This window comes from Rosa chinensis, chromosome 3 (genome assembly GCF_002994745.2).
Source record: "Rosa chinensis cultivar Old Blush chromosome 3, RchiOBHm-V2, whole genome shotgun sequence".
Lineage (NCBI taxonomy): Eukaryota > Viridiplantae > Streptophyta > Magnoliopsida > Rosales > Rosaceae > Rosa > Rosa chinensis.
This window is the reverse complement of record NC_037090.1, coordinates 14,019,137-14,036,543: the sequence shown is the minus strand read 5'-3', so window position 1 is coordinate 14,036,543 and position 17,407 is coordinate 14,019,137. Positions and strand designations below refer to the sequence as shown.

Below are 17,407 nucleotides of genomic sequence, written 5' to 3'. Positions count from 1 at the left end.
AGTAGAGTACATTACTAATGTATGTGCCAAATAGTTTACTAATGTATCTTTAGATTCTCAAAGTTTTTTCCTTTGGTCCCACAATAGCAACTACTACACTCTTTAAGATATCTAAAGCATAATACTTAAAATTTTGTTTTGAACCCATTAAAATTATGAAAGTAATATGAGTTTCTGCTGACAATCAAAAATTACATAAAGATTTTCTGCTTTTTTGTTAAGAGTAAAAGAGAAAGTGAAGTCTATTATTAACGCGCCCAGGTTATGGAAACCTTTTTCTGCAAAGTGAGCAAAACTTTCTGGTGGAGATTGGGTACTGGAAAACTAGCTAGCTAGGTCTTTGTCCACACTAGCTACTTTAATGTAAGTTTCTTTTCCAAACTGCTAGATTCTCAATGAAGGAACCAGACTTTATGTCCATCATCATCATCATTATCATTATCATTATCATTATCATCATCATCCTTTTAGCTGAACTTGTATCTAAAAGAACTGTTGCTGAAATTATTCTAGACTTCTAGACACTGCTGCGTGAAAGTTATCCATATATCTTTATCTGCTATGAAAGTCATGAATTTCCCAAATACAGATGGACCTCATAATCAAGAATAAAAAGTTCCAATCATATCACCCAATTTGTATCTTACCAAAAACAAGTAAAACTGTCAAAAGTATTATCTTATAATTTAACTGCAATGAAAAATCTAATTTAATTGCTAATAATTGTGCTCACAAAATGTTCCTGTCTAGCTCTACAGAGCATCCAAGGACTATTCCATGCACTAGAAACCAAAACAAATTAAAGAACATGTAACAGCAATGTGACACCTAAATTATTATTAAAGAGAGATTGAAAATGGTAGTTTTCAGACCAAGAACAATTTAGCATTCCATTTATGTTCTTTTTGATTGTGACTAAGCATTCATCTTGTGAAAATCTGTCTGCTAGATTTTTGACAGGACTAACTAAGAAAATTGATGTAGAATACTCATTTGTAGAGCACTAGAAGATGCATACAATATAAGAAACTAAGATCCCCACCATTACCATCAACATTTTTGTCTATTCTAAGAAGAGAAGATAGGCCTTGTGTGTCCAGAAAGTTCTGTAAATGAGTTATGTTTACCTATATCACATAGTGTAATGCATAGGCGATACAAATTACCAATATGATCAATTTCCAAGAAGGGTTTCAGGATATGTATAAGGCTGTTTTATGATAATTATATCCAGTTCAGACCAGTATGCCCTCTAAACCCAGAAAAGAAAGGTTTAATCATAGTTATAGACTTATAGAAACTAGAGGTCCTCATAAGTTTGGGCCGCTGGAAAAGACCAATATGTGATGCGTAGCAATCGAGATACAAGACCAAATGTTTGATATGTGATGAGTAGCAGTAGAGACTGAACCTTGTTGTGTTTTGAAAAGTAACGAACGATTTTTAGAATCACAGAAGTAGTTTACACTATACAGTATTTACTAAAAAAAAAAATTTCTCCTCCTATGAAATGATATGCCTCAATATTAACTTGTCTAACCTTAAAAGAAACAATGGTCAATTACCGCTCTATTGGGTGAATTTCAACTCAGCTCCCAATCTTCAAAATCTTTAAAACTTGGGATCGGAGGGTTTAAACACTGTAACGATTTCGAAACCTTTGGTCTGACATTTTTTTTTTTTTTTGATAAACGAACTTTCATTGAAATTAGCGATGAATATCGCTTAAGATGGCATCCCGTATAAACTCGGGAGCATACAAGAACCAAGTATGAGACAGCTCAGAGTGAAGAGCCGTCTAAGCAAGAATATGAGCTACATTATTCGCTCGACGATTAACATGAGCTAGAGAAAAGAAAGGATAATTATGAAACAGCCCATGAACCTCCTCCACAATATGGCCAACAACTGAAGCATCTTCCTCCTCAGCATGAATAACTTGCACGAGTTGGAGGCAATCTGTCTCAAAGTGAACCTTCTCATGGTGCAAAGATATCGCAAACTGAACTGCAGCTTGCAAAGCAAAGAGCTCAACCTGGAAAGCAGAACTAGCAGTGCGCACCACCCTCGTCAAACCTGCTTTAAAGTCCCCTATGTGGTCTCTAACTACACAACCAATGCCACCTTTCATCTGATGGGAATTATAACTACCATCAACATTACACTTGAACACATGTTCTGTAGGTGAGGACCACCTTTGAAACACCTTCACTTCTGGACTGGAAGAAGCATGTACCAACTTATATTCATTAAACCAACTCATGGTAGCAATAGCTATGTCTGCTGGCAGTCGTGGCTTATCCTCCCATAGGGCAGCGTTCCTGTTATTCCAAAGCGCCCACAAGAACACCATGAATTTCTCAAACTGCTGTAAAGAGACCCGATTGACACATTCCAACATCCATTCCTTAAAAATAAAGATAGGTGTGACCGGACAAGTGATCTGCAAGGAGACCGCCCCAACAGTTCCCTAGCAACTTGACAATCTGCCAAGACATGCTCAACTGACTCCAGAGGACAAGCACAAAGTAAACAGGAGGTTTCACCTTCATAGCCTTTTGCTAACAAGCGTTCCCGGGTAGGGAGGATATTTTGACATGCTCTCCATACACCCACAGCCACCTTCTTTGGAACTTTAGCCTTCCATATTGTCTTCCACAAAACTTGGAATCCATCAGCAGGAGGAGGAAAGCTGATTCGATTAGACGCAATATCGCGAGCCACATAATAAGCTGAATTGGTGGTAAACAACCCTCTTTTATGTGGATGCCAAGCAAGTTTATCACAAGGTAGGTGCCTACTCAATGGGATGGATTTAATAAGCAGCGCCTCTGGGGGTGAAAACAACTCATCAATCAAAGGTTCATTCCAGGTAGCTGAAGGGTGATCAATCAACTCCGAGACAAAAACAGGGCCATGTAGAGGAGGCTGTGACCAAGGTGTAAGCGCATACCGCTCTGCCGGTAGCCAACGATGCTCCCAAATGCGAATATTCGCTCCATTACCAACCATCCACCTCGTACCAACTGTCAACACGGACCTGGCCTCAAGAATACTACGCCAGGGAAAGGAAGGTTGTTGACCCAATTCCGCCTCCCAGAAAGAGCATTCTGGAAAGTATAGTGCCTTGTATATTTGAGCAATAAGAGATGTCGGGTTCTTTAACAGTCTCCATCCTTGCTTGGCAAGCATTGCCAGGTTAAACAAATGCAAGTCTTTAAACCCCATGCCACCTTCATTTTTGGGAGTACATAATTTCTCCCAAGACTGCCAGTGTATCCTCTTCTGTGAATCGGTATCTCCCCACCAAAATTGGGCACATAATTGATGGAGATCATGACACATGCTCTGGGGGAGTAAATAACAGTTCATGACATACATGGGTACTGCTTGTGCCACTGCCTTAATCAGGATTTCTTTTCCTGCTCCACTCAACAACTTCGTCCGCCAACTCATGACTTTCTTTGACAACTTTTCTTTCAGATACTCAAATGCTTCTGTTTTCGATCTTCCCACATGTGTTGGAAGCCCCAGATACCGTTCATGCTTATCCACTCTCATCACCCCCAATATACTAGCTAATTGTTCCTGCTCCTGCATCCTGACATTCTTTGAAAAAGCAACACTGCTTTTACAGAGATTCACCTGTTGGCCTGAAGCGACTTCATAAGTATGCAAAATATTACGAACTTGTTGACATTCTTCCATAGTAGCCATTCCGAAAAGAAATGAGTCATCAACAAATAATAAATGATGCAATTTAGGCGCTGTAGGTGCTAACATGACTCCTTGCAACCAATCTTGCTGCACAAAATATGAGATCAAGGAGGAAAGCCCTTCTGCACACAAAATAAATAAGTATGGAGACAAGGGGTCTCCCTGTCTAATACCCCGAGATGGCACCACATATCCTCTAGGTTCTCCATTAAAATTAAAGGAATACCTGACTGTAGTGAGACAAGACATGATCAACTCCACCCAACTATTGTCAAATCCCAATTTAAGTAACATCAACCTGAGAAAATCCCACTCTAACCGGTCATATGCTTTACTAATATCCAACTTCAACGCAAAAGTACCATCACCTGCTCGCCGATTAATATGCATTTGGTGCGCCACTTCATTTGCTACCAACGTATTATCAGAGATCAGTCTGCCAGGCACAAAGGCACTCTGCAAGGGTGAAATAATATCTCCCAAGATCTTTTTCAACCTGTTTGCCAAAACTTTTGAGCAAATACGATAAAGAACATTGCATAAAGAAATTGGTCTCAACTGTGTCATATCCATCGGATTCTCAACCTTGGGAATAAGAGTAACATGCGTATAATTAATCTCATGAAGCACTGAGCCAGACTTCAAAGCCTCCTTAACTGCTGGGCAAACATCCGGGCCAACTGTTTTCCAAAACTTCTGATAAAAGAAAGGGGACATCCCATCCGGGCCAGGTGCCTTTGATGGATGCATCTGGAATACTGCTGTTCGAACCTCTTCATCCGTATAAGGCGCCAACAGCTTCCGGTTCATCGATGCATTCACCTTTGGGGAAACCGTATCCAGGATAATAGTTAATGCTGCTGCGTCCACCCCTTGAGAAGAGAAGAGATTATTATAGTAATGTGTAATAACATCCTCAACTTCATGTGAGCTAGTAACCCACTGCCCCTCTGCATTATATAAACCACTAATGGCGTTACGATGTTTCCTATTTGATGCTCGGCGATGAAAGTAGGCGGTATTCCTATCTCCATCCCTTAGCCAATCAACCTTACTGCGTTGTCTCCAATAATCATCCTCCATAGTCTGCAGTTCCTGAAACCTGGCATTAAGAATTTTCTTTTCTTCCACTTGTGTCTCTGAAAATGGCGCACTGAGCAAAGTTTGCAACCTGTGCTGGATACTTTGTAACTCCTCCCGGCGGTGTCGAAACACACCATGTTGCCATGTTTGCAAGAATTTACTAGTAGAACTAATCTTCAGACACACCTGTTTCATGGGATCATCAGTAACCGGAGTTGCCCAACCTTTTGTAACAATAGCATCACAATCCCCATGTCTGGCCCAAAATTCTTCAAACCTGAAGCCTCGTTTCACCTGTTGCCTTTGCAAGAACGGTGTTCTGCCTAACTCCACCAAAAGTGGAATATGATCTGAGTCCCCTGGTGGAAGATGAATGGTACGAGAATAGGGAAACAAAGCTTGCAATGAGGCTGACCAGAGGCTCCTATCTAAGCGCTCCTTAGTCTGGTGATCCCACCAGGTAAACGGACTACCCCGGAACCCCATATCTCTGAGAGAGCAATCGGCAACAGCTGCACGAAATTCATTCATCTGTGAAACCCTACGGGATGCCTCCCCAGTCTTCTCCCTTGAGCATAGAAGTTCATTAAAATCGCCCACAATTATCCATGGAAGGTCAGATTCCGAATGCAACTGTCTCATGAGATTCCACGTGATATTCCGGCGAGCTGTAGATGCGTATCCATAGATACCAGTGAACCGCCATCGGTCCGGATCTCCTGGTGCTCCAATCCATGCATCAATATGTCGTGCAGAATAATGATGAATATGGACTGGGACTTCATTCATCCATAACAACGCAAGCCCTTGACTAAACTGTCCTTTCTCTTTAACAAGGGCATGATCAAACCCTATCTTAATCTTCAAAGTGTCAATTTGCTTCTTATCACACAACGTCTCTGCCAAGAAAATAAGTCGTGGCCGCTCCTTACGAACCACATCCAACAGATTCCGACGTGTAACTGAATTAGCAATCCCATTGCAGTTCCATACAAGGATCCGGTAAGCCATGCTGGTCTCAAAAACCGATGAATCGCGTAGGCGCGAAGCTAGGGCAAAAAACAAAGGCTAGGGCGACAGCGGCGCTCTGCTAGTTACTATCTAGCTACCTTTGGTCTGACATTAAAAGTACTGAAAATTAGATACTAATGTTTTTATTTATTTATTTGTTGATGAATCGAGTGATAGCAAAAGAACCTTTCTAACACTTCATTTATTAATTTAAAAAAAGGTAAATGACAACGGCCGGGACCTAACCAAAATCTCTAGAAGAAATAAACAAAAACGAACAAGTTAAAGAAATCTAAACGGAAGACCCAAAATATCACTCTCATAATACGAAAAGATAAACACAGGAGGCACATCCTGCCATACTTGCTCCAATAAAGATGTTACATGATTAGCTAGAACATCTGCTACCTTATTCCCTTATCTAAATATGTGTGAAGATTTGAAGTTCATTTGTGAAATCCTGTATAACAAATTTAACCAACATACTCGAAGTTGCTAAGGCTTGAAGGAGAGTGAATTTAATCAAATCATATCAAATTTGCATCCAATCAATCACACATCATAACGAATATAAATGATTTAAGGAAATATAGCGTAAATGTCACAAACAATCCCCAAAGTTTGGGCTATTCAACACTTTAATTCCAACATTCTAAAACTATCACATTGATACTTCAAAATTAATTCCGACATATTTTTAGTACCTCCGTTAATAACAACATTAACTCTTTTTTGCCAAGGACATTTTCGTCTTGCCATCTCTCTCTCTCTCCCCCATCGCAAATCTATCATCGACTTGATCGAGATAACACTGATCACTAACTAAAAATTAGAAAAAAAGGCAAGCATAAATAGTACTAGTATATAATGGCATGTTCACCTACGGACTACAATATGCAAAACGATAAATAATTAGGATAACTACTAATTAACTAACTTAAGAGAGGGAAAGATGAAAAATACCGTTAGCAACAAATAAGGGTTAACGGTGTTATTAACATATGGTACTAACGGAATGTCGATGATTAATTTTGAGGTACCAGTAATAATTTTTTAGAATATTATGAACTAAAGTGCCAAATGACCCAACCTTTAAGAATTTTTTGTGATAAAAACTCGGAAATATATAGCAGGGGTGTTTGCATATGCAAAAATATGGGGCTAGATTCGGTACTAAACCGAATCTATTTTTGGCCAAACCGTTGCCGAACAAACCTCCGTCGGTATCAGGATTTTCAAACGGCCACTGATCCGACATAGTTGGTATACCGACTGTCGACAAGCCAAATTTTCGGTTGGTATTGTTCGGTTTTGGGTGGATTTGCTGGCGGAGATTCTCTAACATTGGAGATGAGGATGATCTGATGATGTTGATTTGATGATGGAATATGCTGTAATTAGAAGATCTAATGTTCGAACCTTAACTCTTCCAAAGTTTTATAACTCTTCCAAAGTTTTATATATTTTGTTTAATTATTCGGTATGAGGTATTGCAATATCTCATTTTCTCATACCAAAGCTAAGCCGAATTGTCGGTAAGCCGAAATTTCAGTTTGAGCTGGTTCAAAACTCGACTGGTTCAACCCATTTGGCCTAAATCATGTCCTCGATAACTTACATGACCACCTGTAAAATCAGAAAAAAAATATATTTTTTGGACGAGTAAATCAGAAAAAGATTGCAGAGAGGGAAAATTATTTCTCCTTTTTATCTTGTATGCCTCTTTTTAGAGAAAGGACCAAACAGACTCCTGTAAACATTAAACAATTTGTTCCCTCTAATTTTAAAGCGGAAAGGCAGATACTTTCCTCTTCAAAAGAATTCAGCATAGTGGTCCAAATATGAGTTTTGATCTCCCTCCACAATTATTCTACTATGTCAATTCTACATCTTTTTGAGTGATCATCTTTATGGTAATTATGGTATTTTTTATGGATAAACTACTCAAATCTTAACATTGACAGATACAAAAACTGACCATCTTCATTAATTCTTTTGATACTAGTTACTAAAGAAGCCAAAAAGAGTCATTAATTTCTATGAATCAGCATGATTGTGAAAGAAGAACTCTTTAATTTGGGAAACTATTAGGGCCCAAAAAATTGATCCTGGAATTAGGGAAGCTCCTCCAGAGGGTATGCCATTGCCATGGTTATTGATTTAAGGCGCAACATATCTACTGATAACCCAAACTAGTTGGGTAACAAGTTTTTCTCCTTAATCAATATACAAATTATTACCAGCTGTCTATGCTGTTACATGCTTGACTGGCTGTCCTTGTTAGATACATCGATCAAGTGCTACTTGTAACTGTGCTTAATCGAAGATTGTATGTCATAACATGAGCTGTATCAAATTGCATACACTTTCTTCTTCTTGAACTCAGTGTTGATAAGCTCAGAGTCTGACATCACTGAGAAAGACCCAGAATGTGAGTGTGACCTAGTGCTCATTGATGATCTCCGAGTGATGCTACGAAGTTTTGAAGCCTCAATTCTCTGCACAACCATCCAATAACACATTGTTCCCAATGTCATTCCCATAATCACTGTACCTATGCCTGTTACTCCAACAGCCAACCATTTCTCTTTCTCTCCGACGATTACATAAGACAGTGCAAGAAATGCAACCGAAACCATCACACAAGCCATCCACATCAGCTTGTTTATAACTGTCATCAGTTTCTCTTTTTGCTTCCTCTCTATAACAACAATAGAAGTCTGAACCACCACTACAGCCAATGATATGAAGAGTGCAAAAGAATCAAAGATGAAGAAGACTATGAACCCGGCTTTTGGGGCAATGTTTGCTTCTCCAGGAGAGTATCCAGGTGGAAGATTATCCTGGTCATTGGGGTATTGGCCTGGGACAGTGAAAATTGCAGCAAAGGCAACGGTGGCAATGAGGACAGCCACAACAGTGGTGGAGTTTATTGCGTTGTTAAGCCCATCTGAGTGCATTTTGCTCAGCCGTTTTACCATTCCATGTACTTGCTTTCGTGTATGTCGTGTTTGCTTGATCTGGTCATGCACCTCATGTTTTATGTCACTGACAGTTTGTTTGAGCTCTCGGTTTGCGATTATGGTTGGTGGTTTCATGGATTTGGCACTTTGAATGCCTTTCTCTTCTAGAATGGCAGCAATCACAGATTGCCCATTTTTCTGTGCAGTGTCAAGAACAGTTTCACCAGAGTTGTTAATGGTACTTGTGGCAATTCCCTTATAACCCAACAGCTGCTGAACAATCTGCAAAAGATAATATATGGTAGAATTTGTTATTTCGATATTATGAGATGTTATCATTCTTATACTCCTAAGAAACAGTTAGAAGCTTAGTCCATGTCTTAAAACATTTGTAAGAATGTTCTTTCAGATTAGAAATCAAAAACCAACTTTCAGTACCTGAGCTCGACCCTTCCGGGTTGCTATATGCAAGGCAGTGTTGCCCTTGTTATCCATCATATTTATCATAGAAGGATCCGCTTTTGCTAACTCATCCACCAGCTCAACATTCTGTCCCTTAACTGCCATATGGAGAGCTGTCTGCCCCTTCTTATCCTTTCTCGTTGCAATTTCAGGTCCTTTTCTCAAGAGTGCCTTGACGACATCTAAATGCCCATTTCTTGCTGCAGAATGAAAGGCGGTTTTTGCATTGCTTCTTGCTATGGTCAGCAAGCTGCAACCATTCTCCAAAAGGAAATTTACTACTTCAATGTGACCCTGCGCTGCTGCGGCGTGCAACGCTGTGGTGTTTGTTTGATCAACAGTCATTGAAAGTTCTGGTATTGCCTTCATGAGAACCTTCAATACCTCTGAAACACGCCAACAAAACAATGACTTTTAATATGATTTTCCCCAAACAAAACATGCTATTAGATGATTTCCAATTACAATCATGGTTTACCAAATTTGTTCAGATTTCTACATAAATCACATATGAAAACATGAGGTTATTAACTTTATGCAATCACCAGAATAGCTTTAACATCATGTTAGGATAAGAAACAAGGTTATATATAATACGCCAAGCAAGCATATCACAACTTTGAAACATCCATAGAGACTTACCCAAGTGACCTTGCTTGGAAGCAATGTGAAATGCATCACAGCCATTTCTAGCTTTGATGCTAGCTAAACCAACATCACAGTACTTGATCATTTCCTTCACCAAATCAACATAGCCACACTCAGCCGCCACATACAAGGCGGTTTCACCCGAGTGATTCTGCTTCATCAACACTTCATTCAACTCTGCATCCCCACCATTTGAGATGATTTCTAACACCAATCCCAAATTTCCTGCTCTTGCTGCCAAATGCAAGGGGGCATCTTCGCGCTTCCCTGTCAACTGCTTTGTCATCTTCTTCTCGCAGAAGCTTTGCTGCCTCACAGGTGCTCCATAGTTCAAAGAAAATTCCCCAAGAGTTCCAATCCAAATTTCTCCCTAAAATTTAATCAAAAGTTCCCCTTTTCACCATGAAGGCCTCAATCAAAGTGAAGCAAAGAGCACACCAGAAAAATCAATTTGTGAATGATGAGGATAAGATTATTCAGATGATTCCATGAATTTGCACGTGGGAAATCTGGAGGTTTGATTCCTTGATTCCCATTACTCACTCTGACATCTTCTGCACCCAAACAAACAATTCCAGCATTAAAATAAAAGTAAACTGTCTGACTCTCTCCTTGTCTCTCTTAATATATATAATACGCATTGTTATTCATCATCCATCAGTGTTACTACTCATTACAAGAGTGCAAAGAGAAAAGAACAAAAGAGGTACAAAGTTGAAACCGTGTTTACTGTTTGAAAACCAATCATGTACAGCCATCCAATAAAACTATAGTTGAGCACCAAGTTTAACATAAATACAAAACCACAATTGTTGAACTAATTGATAAATAAATAAGTGAACTTTGAAACGTAGCATGAACTACTTACTGATCTTGTGCTAGTGGGTTCAAAAATGAAAACTTCTTGCTTGGGCAACGAAGAAACTGAGATAAACAACCCAAACAACCAAACTGAAACACTTGAAAACAGAGAGAAACTAGAATGAAACCGAGTGTGAAAAGGGTACAGCCCAAAACTTGAAGTTCAGTGAACCAGTGGAGGATGAGGTAACTACACTTTGCAAAAGATGATGTTGACAGGGCACTAGGAAGATGAAGAAGGAGAGGTCGATTTACTGTGTACTCTGTAGCAACCAGCTTCCTTGCAATAATGATTGGGTTCACTCGTTTTATCATGTTGGGCTCTTTTCAAGTTTTGGACAATGGCCGCTCATGTTTTACCACGTCAGCATCTTTGGTTGAAACTAAAATGCACAAGAGTAGTTGTTCCCTTCCAACCAAAAAGAGTAACTTGTGCCTGCCAATAGATACCAAACCATGCCATCTGTCTAGTTATCTCATTGCTTAAATCACCAAGTCGTCTAATAATGAGAGATAATCACGTGATTGTATGATGTTCAAACTCATCATTAACTACCAACATGTTATCCCATATTCACAGCATGCTTCAATGTGATAAATAGACATATGCAGTTCATACAAATGATATGTAATCAAAATTTTACAATTAAATATTGACAATTCGTTACCTCAAGAAATACCATGTAAGAACGATACATCGTTGAAGGGATTATTTATTATACAAAAAAAATACTACAAATAGTTATTGTTTCAATAATATTTCTTGTGGAATTCCCCAATAGGTCCAGAATTCAAATTCTCTCTATTAAAATCAACGAAATAAGAAGTAAAACTATGATTGGATTATCCGGCGATGCATTAATTGTGGCCTAGTGTCAAATATCAATAATGATGTTGGCATAGAGATAAATTGTGGGTGTATTAGAATAAAAAACGAAGCATTGACTCGGGCATAAGATGGGTCCGACAGCAAAGTGGGATATATAATGAAAGAGGAAGAAGGAAGCTCACGGCCCCTTGTGTTTTTAGCTTTCGGGGGACCACGTTGGCTTTTAGCCTCTGGTACTCGCAGGTCATATATTGAGACAAAAATGATAGCATCATCCTCGAACATCGAACAGCGTTACACGCCTTCCTTCTTTTCTTTCTTTCTTTCTTTCTTTGATTGGTTGAAGATGCTAAGCGGCCCATACGCTTCTTCTTTATCCAGTCATTTAACAAGCCTTAAAAATTTTGTAACAAAAAAAAAAAAAAGAAAAAAAAAAGCCTTAAAAATCTTCCCACAGGAAAACAAATTTGTTTCATTAATATCCATGGTAATTCATAAATATTCTGCTAGAAGTGTTTATGAATGTGACAGAAAAATTTATCATATATTAATATATAAATACATTAAAATTAGACTATCTTTTTATAGTGACAGACTAACTTCATATATAAACAATCTTGAAATCATGCGTGAACTAATCTATCATTATAGATCATGCGTGCCGATTATATGAAGCCGTGTCTAAAACACTTTAAGATAAATACAGTTGCCTTCTCTAGAATAAATAGGTGAAAAGTATTTCTAAACTTAGAACAACCACCCAACATTATTGAAATGAATAATCATTCCCAAGATTATCAAGTGGCTCACTTGTTAATTGTTATAGCGAGCACACGGATAGATCTCCTGTAGACCACACCATGTGATGCACCTGGTTCTTCTGGTAGCAGATCGAGGACCCATAATTGACTAATGAGAAAATTAACCACAATAATTTTAAGCAGAAAGAACATTGCAGCTAGCAAGGGAGCACCAAATATTCTCTTGCTGTCAGCACAGCCAACACTATCGAAAATATAATGGCTTATCTCTTCCATGAGGTGGATTTCTGGACATCAACAGTTGCATTGATTTGTTAGTAGCTTAGATCCCACATAAAACATGTGCAACTCAAGAAACTCAATCGAATAATTCCTGCCAATTACTGGAAGAACTAAAACAAAGTCCACTTACGGATTTCGAAAAGCACTTGATACGTCTAACCTTGAATTCCATCTTCTGCCAACAAATTAATAAGCGGAAGGTGTTAATGCAGTAGTGCTTCCATAGTGCATATGTGAAAAATATGCCACTTGAGCTACACGATTACCATCCACCAGATTTGTTGGACCAAAGCAAGTCGATCATCATTTGTCCTGATAAATCAGAAAGGTGAAAAATGAGCAATGTGTAAGCATCCCAATAAACTCAAGTACAGAAGGAAGAAGTACTAATGAAATCATAATTCCAGGCCACTCTTTTATTGTTCGTCATCTCTTTCCCTTTGTTTCTATTGAATCATACAAAAGTTATTAGTGTGAATCGAGTATTACAAACTTGACCTCAATATATATATATATATATATATATATATATATATAGAGAGAGAGAGAGAGAGAGAGAGAGAGAGAGAGAGAGAGTGAGTGTGTGTGTGTTTCGGCAATCAGTACCTTTTGCAGAAAAATATCCTTTGTCACCTGATCTCCATGAACAAGAACCTCAACGATCACTTGGGCTCAAAACTATCTTCCTGCATTAGCTCAGATAAGCCTTTTCTCTATGAAACACCATGGAGTTTTTAACCCGGAAGGAAAGTTTACAGAGGTGACCATTACTAACAGTATAATACAGCATCATTGGGATTTAGAGAATACCAGGGAAAAGTTGATAGAAGTGGCCGGAAACCTGTACCAGAGACTTGCATGGAACAAATTCGGTGTATAATCTATATAAAGTAGTGTAATCCACCATAGTAAATTCTTTGACTACCATATCGGCACATATCGTATGCACAAAATACAGTGCTTCAGATTTTATTCGACTCATCAGATACATTCTCTTTTGTCAGTCAAATGTGTCAAGTAAAGTCACATCCAAAATTGTGATCAACTAACTAATATTCAACAAGCCACTATCTATTATCAAATATATATGTATAGATATCACCAGCAATGAAACCTATACAAGTTACAAATCAAGATTGACACCGTGCATATACCATACAATATACAGATGATATATCACACTAGCTCCCTTTGCAGATGTGAGGCCGCCATTAGTTTCGTTCCAAACTTATATAACCCTTGAGGCACCCAAACTAAAATTCCTTCCAAAAGATCCACTCATTGACGCTATTATTATAATTTCAATGGCCACTCATTTTGTTACACTATAGATAAGGAGACAAGCTATGGTACCTACCATTATGAGATACCCTCATTTACAAGTATTTGAACAAAAATTTACAATTATTTGAACCAAAATTACAACATTGAGAACAAAAGTTACCATATTCATTTACACTATTTACAACATTGAGAACAAAAATTACAACATTGACAACGAATTTGTTCAAAACTTGTAAAAGTGTCGTAAGAAGTGTAATTATCATTATTAGAACAAAGATTACACAAAGTAGGACTCAAATTCCAATTTTGAGAACAAATTTGTTCTCACTTTGTAAGTGTGGGTATGGGATACATACCAGCACACTAGAATTTTCCATAGATAAGAACCTCAAATGACCCAAGTGCTCCCATTTTGGTTTTCTTCTTCATGTATAAAAGTCAGACATTGAACCACAGGCTAGTTCGAAAGAACAAATCTATTAAAGGGCCATAACACGATTCACTTCTGAACCGGAGTCTGAGTGCAAGGAGGATCCAGTCCTTGTAAGAAGCTTCTCTCTCTTTCTCAATCTACGAATCTTTTTGGACTTTATCACAAAATATGTCATGATACAAAGAACGGCTGAAATTATAATCCCTCCTATAACTGTGATAAAGATTGCGGCCCACCGATTATGTCGACCAACCACTATATATGCTGCAGAAATAAATGCTACTGTAGTGGTCATAGAGGCCAACCACATCGCCTTATTAATCACTGTTATAACCCTCCTCTCAGTCTTCGTCTCCCCCCGAATAAGGGTGATCTGTACCACGACAACAGCCAATGCTACGAAGAGTGAAATAGCATTAAAAAAATAAAACATCTTGAACGATGTAGTTGAAACCGTCACAGACTTCCCAGAATCTAAATCACCACCAGGTACAGTAAATATAGCTGCAAATGCTATTGTTGCGATGAGCGATGCAACCACTGTGACAGAGTTAGTTGCAATATTGACTCCTTCCCTTTGTAGCCTACGGATCTCCTTGGCAATTCCAGTAACACTCCGACTGGTCTTGCGGGCTTGATCCAGCTGAGTGTGGACATCTTTTTTTATAGCTGACACTGTGTTTCTAAGCTCATCTCTTGGCCGGTTAAGGTCCTGGGCTCGGAGACCACCATACTCAGTTAAGCTTTCCTTAATTGCCGTGGATTCTTCAGAGAGAGGAAGTGCTTCAACTATATCAAGGGGTGTTTTCTGTTCTCTTGTTAAAGCATTCACATTTGTGTCACGAAGGGCTAACAACTCATTTACTATCTGCAAGCATAATGAGATATAAATTGCTAAAGATATTCACCTAGTCCGATACAAGTTACTCAATGAACAATGCAAAAACTTGGCATACAAAATCTCACATCACCTCAACCTAATGTGTATAGATCATATTTCGTGCAACGTTTAAGGAGACAAACTGAATAGCAAAGGAGCCCTTTATACAAGAATGCAATAAAGCCTAAAAATTGTGAAGATCCAGTAATGGAAATACATACCTCTGTTCTCTTCTTCCTCGTGGCCACATGTAATGGTAAATTACCGAACTTGTCTGGGAGCATGACAAGAGCTGAATCTGCGTCAAGTAGCAACTTCACCACCTCACAGCTATGACCTTTTACGGCCATATGCAAAGCAGTCTGTCCTTTCTTGTCAATTCTTCTTACTAGTTGTGGATCCTTGTCAAGTAAAGCTTTCACAATATCTACATGGCCCTGCCGTGCCGCAAAATGCAATGCATTCTTACCATTGGATTTAGAAATTTCTACCAAGCTAGGATCATGATTCATTAACTCCTTAACCACATCTGTATGCCCTCTCGTAGCTGCAGCCACAAGAGCTGTTGCATTTGACGGGCCAAGTGTTTTGCTAAGTCCTGGTTCATGGTCTAACAGGACCTGGATAATGGCTGCACAAAGCTAGTTAGTATGTATATATTTACAATCAGATCCAGAACAGAGCTGCAAGAAACTTAACATCAGCAGCAAAAGACAAGCAAACAGTGAGCAGTGACCGACAAGACATGCTTTCAAATAAGCAGAAAACCTACAGTCCCTGAATTAAAAACCAATCCAGCCATGATTGTCAAGGACACAACACCAATCCAAGTCTAGTGTGAATAAGCTACCATGCTTGCCATTCTCCTTCTTCTCGTACGTAAAATGAATCAAGAAATGATGTAAACATAGGAAATTCATCTACAGTCTAACATGTAAGGACAATAGCAAGTAAACAAGTACCATTAAAAGTCTGTTATATATATGTAAACAAGTACCATTATGCAATGTATTCCATTTCAAACTTTCATAAGCACATAGACACCTAAATCAACAAATGATGATATAACAGATTTGAAGTTTATGGTTACCATGGTGCCCTTGACTAGCAGCAATATGCAATGGATTGTAGCCGATCCTATTCTTCATGTAAATCCCCTCATCGGTGGTGAAAGGCAAGAGCTCCTTCACCACACCAAGGTGCCCCTTCTCGGCGGCGGCGAGAAGCGGCGTCTCTCCCAACTCATTGACCTCATTCACAACCGCAGACCTAATCTCAGCCACCTCCGCATCAAAATCAGCCCCACTCGTGGTCCCCATCATCTGTGCATCAATCTCGCCGATGATATGCTTCACGGCGGCGACGTCGCCCCGCTTCGCCGCCAGGTGGAGCTCCGTGTCATTGAAGCGGCCGGTCACCTGCCGCACGTACTTCTTCTTCTGATCCAAGCGCTGGCCGGAATTCGACATAACCAGAGACTTGCTGGAATTAGAAACCATCAGAGACTTGCCGGAATTCGAAACCAGCAGAGACTTGCTAGAATTCGAAACCAGCAGAGACTTGCTGGAATTGGACAAAAACGGCGCCAGCCTCGATGTGTGCGGTGACATCGGCGGCTCCGATCGAGTTCCCGGCGTTGAGGGCTCCAGCAGCCCCTTCTCCAGGTCCCTCTCACCTCCTAACACATCATCATCGTCCATTAAACAACAATGAAATCATCATTTCCATTTCCTGCAATCGAGTTTCAATAAAAATTGAGATCAGATAATGTTACCTGCATCTTGTGCCGTTCTCAAACGGACATTCAGCATTTTTGAAAATTCGATCCCTTTATTTATTCGTTCATTATCAAGAAACGAAGAGGCTGAATGTGGGGGAAACGAACAAATTCGTTAGGGTTTTGAAGGCGAGGAAGGAGCTGGTGCGTTGGGGGTGGCGGGAGGCCAACGATCTGAAAAAAAAAAAAAAAAAGGTTTATTTGGGGGGATTTTTCAAAATAAAATTGTAAAGAAATTGAGGTTGTTAGTTTTCTTTTTTTTTGTTGGTTTTTGAGTGAGAGGTCTGGAAGTAAATGCCAGACCAGGTTGCCCACGTCAACCGAACTGATATTTCCCTCCAAAGCGCGCGGGTAATTTCATACGGTAATAATTGTACGTAGGCTTTTTGCTGGCCTATTACTTTTCATACTTTTCT

General features: G+C 39.2%; 2 protein-coding genes and 1 long non-coding RNA gene across 4 annotated transcripts; all 3 read right to left on the bottom strand.

Moving 5' to 3' along the window:
• Positions 1–7,913: 7,913 nt before the first annotated feature.
• Positions 7,914–11,035, bottom strand: LOC112192612 (ankyrin repeat-containing protein At5g02620). Of its 2 annotated transcripts, none has more exons than XM_040516862.1 (4): positions 10,753–11,035; positions 9,879–10,438; positions 9,213–9,622; positions 7,914–9,056 (listed from the first exon to the last, which is right to left on the bottom strand). In XM_040516862.1, exons 2-4 carry the CDS (start codon positions 10,168–10,170, stop codon positions 8,163–8,165), a joined length of 1,596 nt encoding a protein of 531 aa, XP_040372796.1. In that variant the 5' UTR covers positions 10,171–10,438; positions 10,753–11,035; the 3' UTR covers positions 7,914–8,162. The 2 variants fall into 2 exon arrangements, with proteins under 2 accessions (XP_040372796.1, XP_040372797.1); XM_040516863.1 differs by having other exon boundaries at positions 9,879–10,435.
• A 1,575-nt stretch (positions 11,036–12,610) lies between these two features.
• LOC121052130 lies at positions 12,611–13,441 on the bottom strand. The gene is made up of 3 exons (XR_005808129.1): positions 13,224–13,441; positions 12,884–12,929; positions 12,611–12,792 (listed from the first exon to the last, which is right to left on the bottom strand). It is a non-coding gene; the product is annotated as an uncharacterized LOC121052130 (long non-coding RNA).
• Positions 13,442–14,065: 624 nt separating this feature from the next.
• On the bottom strand, positions 14,066–17,165 carry LOC112193500 (ankyrin repeat-containing protein ITN1). The gene is made up of 4 exons (XM_024333674.2): positions 16,989–17,165; positions 16,305–16,892; positions 15,436–15,845; positions 14,066–15,202 (listed from the first exon to the last, which is right to left on the bottom strand). The coding sequence occupies exons 1-4, from the start codon at positions 17,023–17,025 to the stop codon at positions 14,381–14,383; spliced, it is 1,857 nt and encodes a 618-aa protein (XP_024189442.1). The 5' UTR covers positions 17,026–17,165; the 3' UTR covers positions 14,066–14,380.
• Positions 17,166–17,407: the final 242 nt, after the last annotated feature.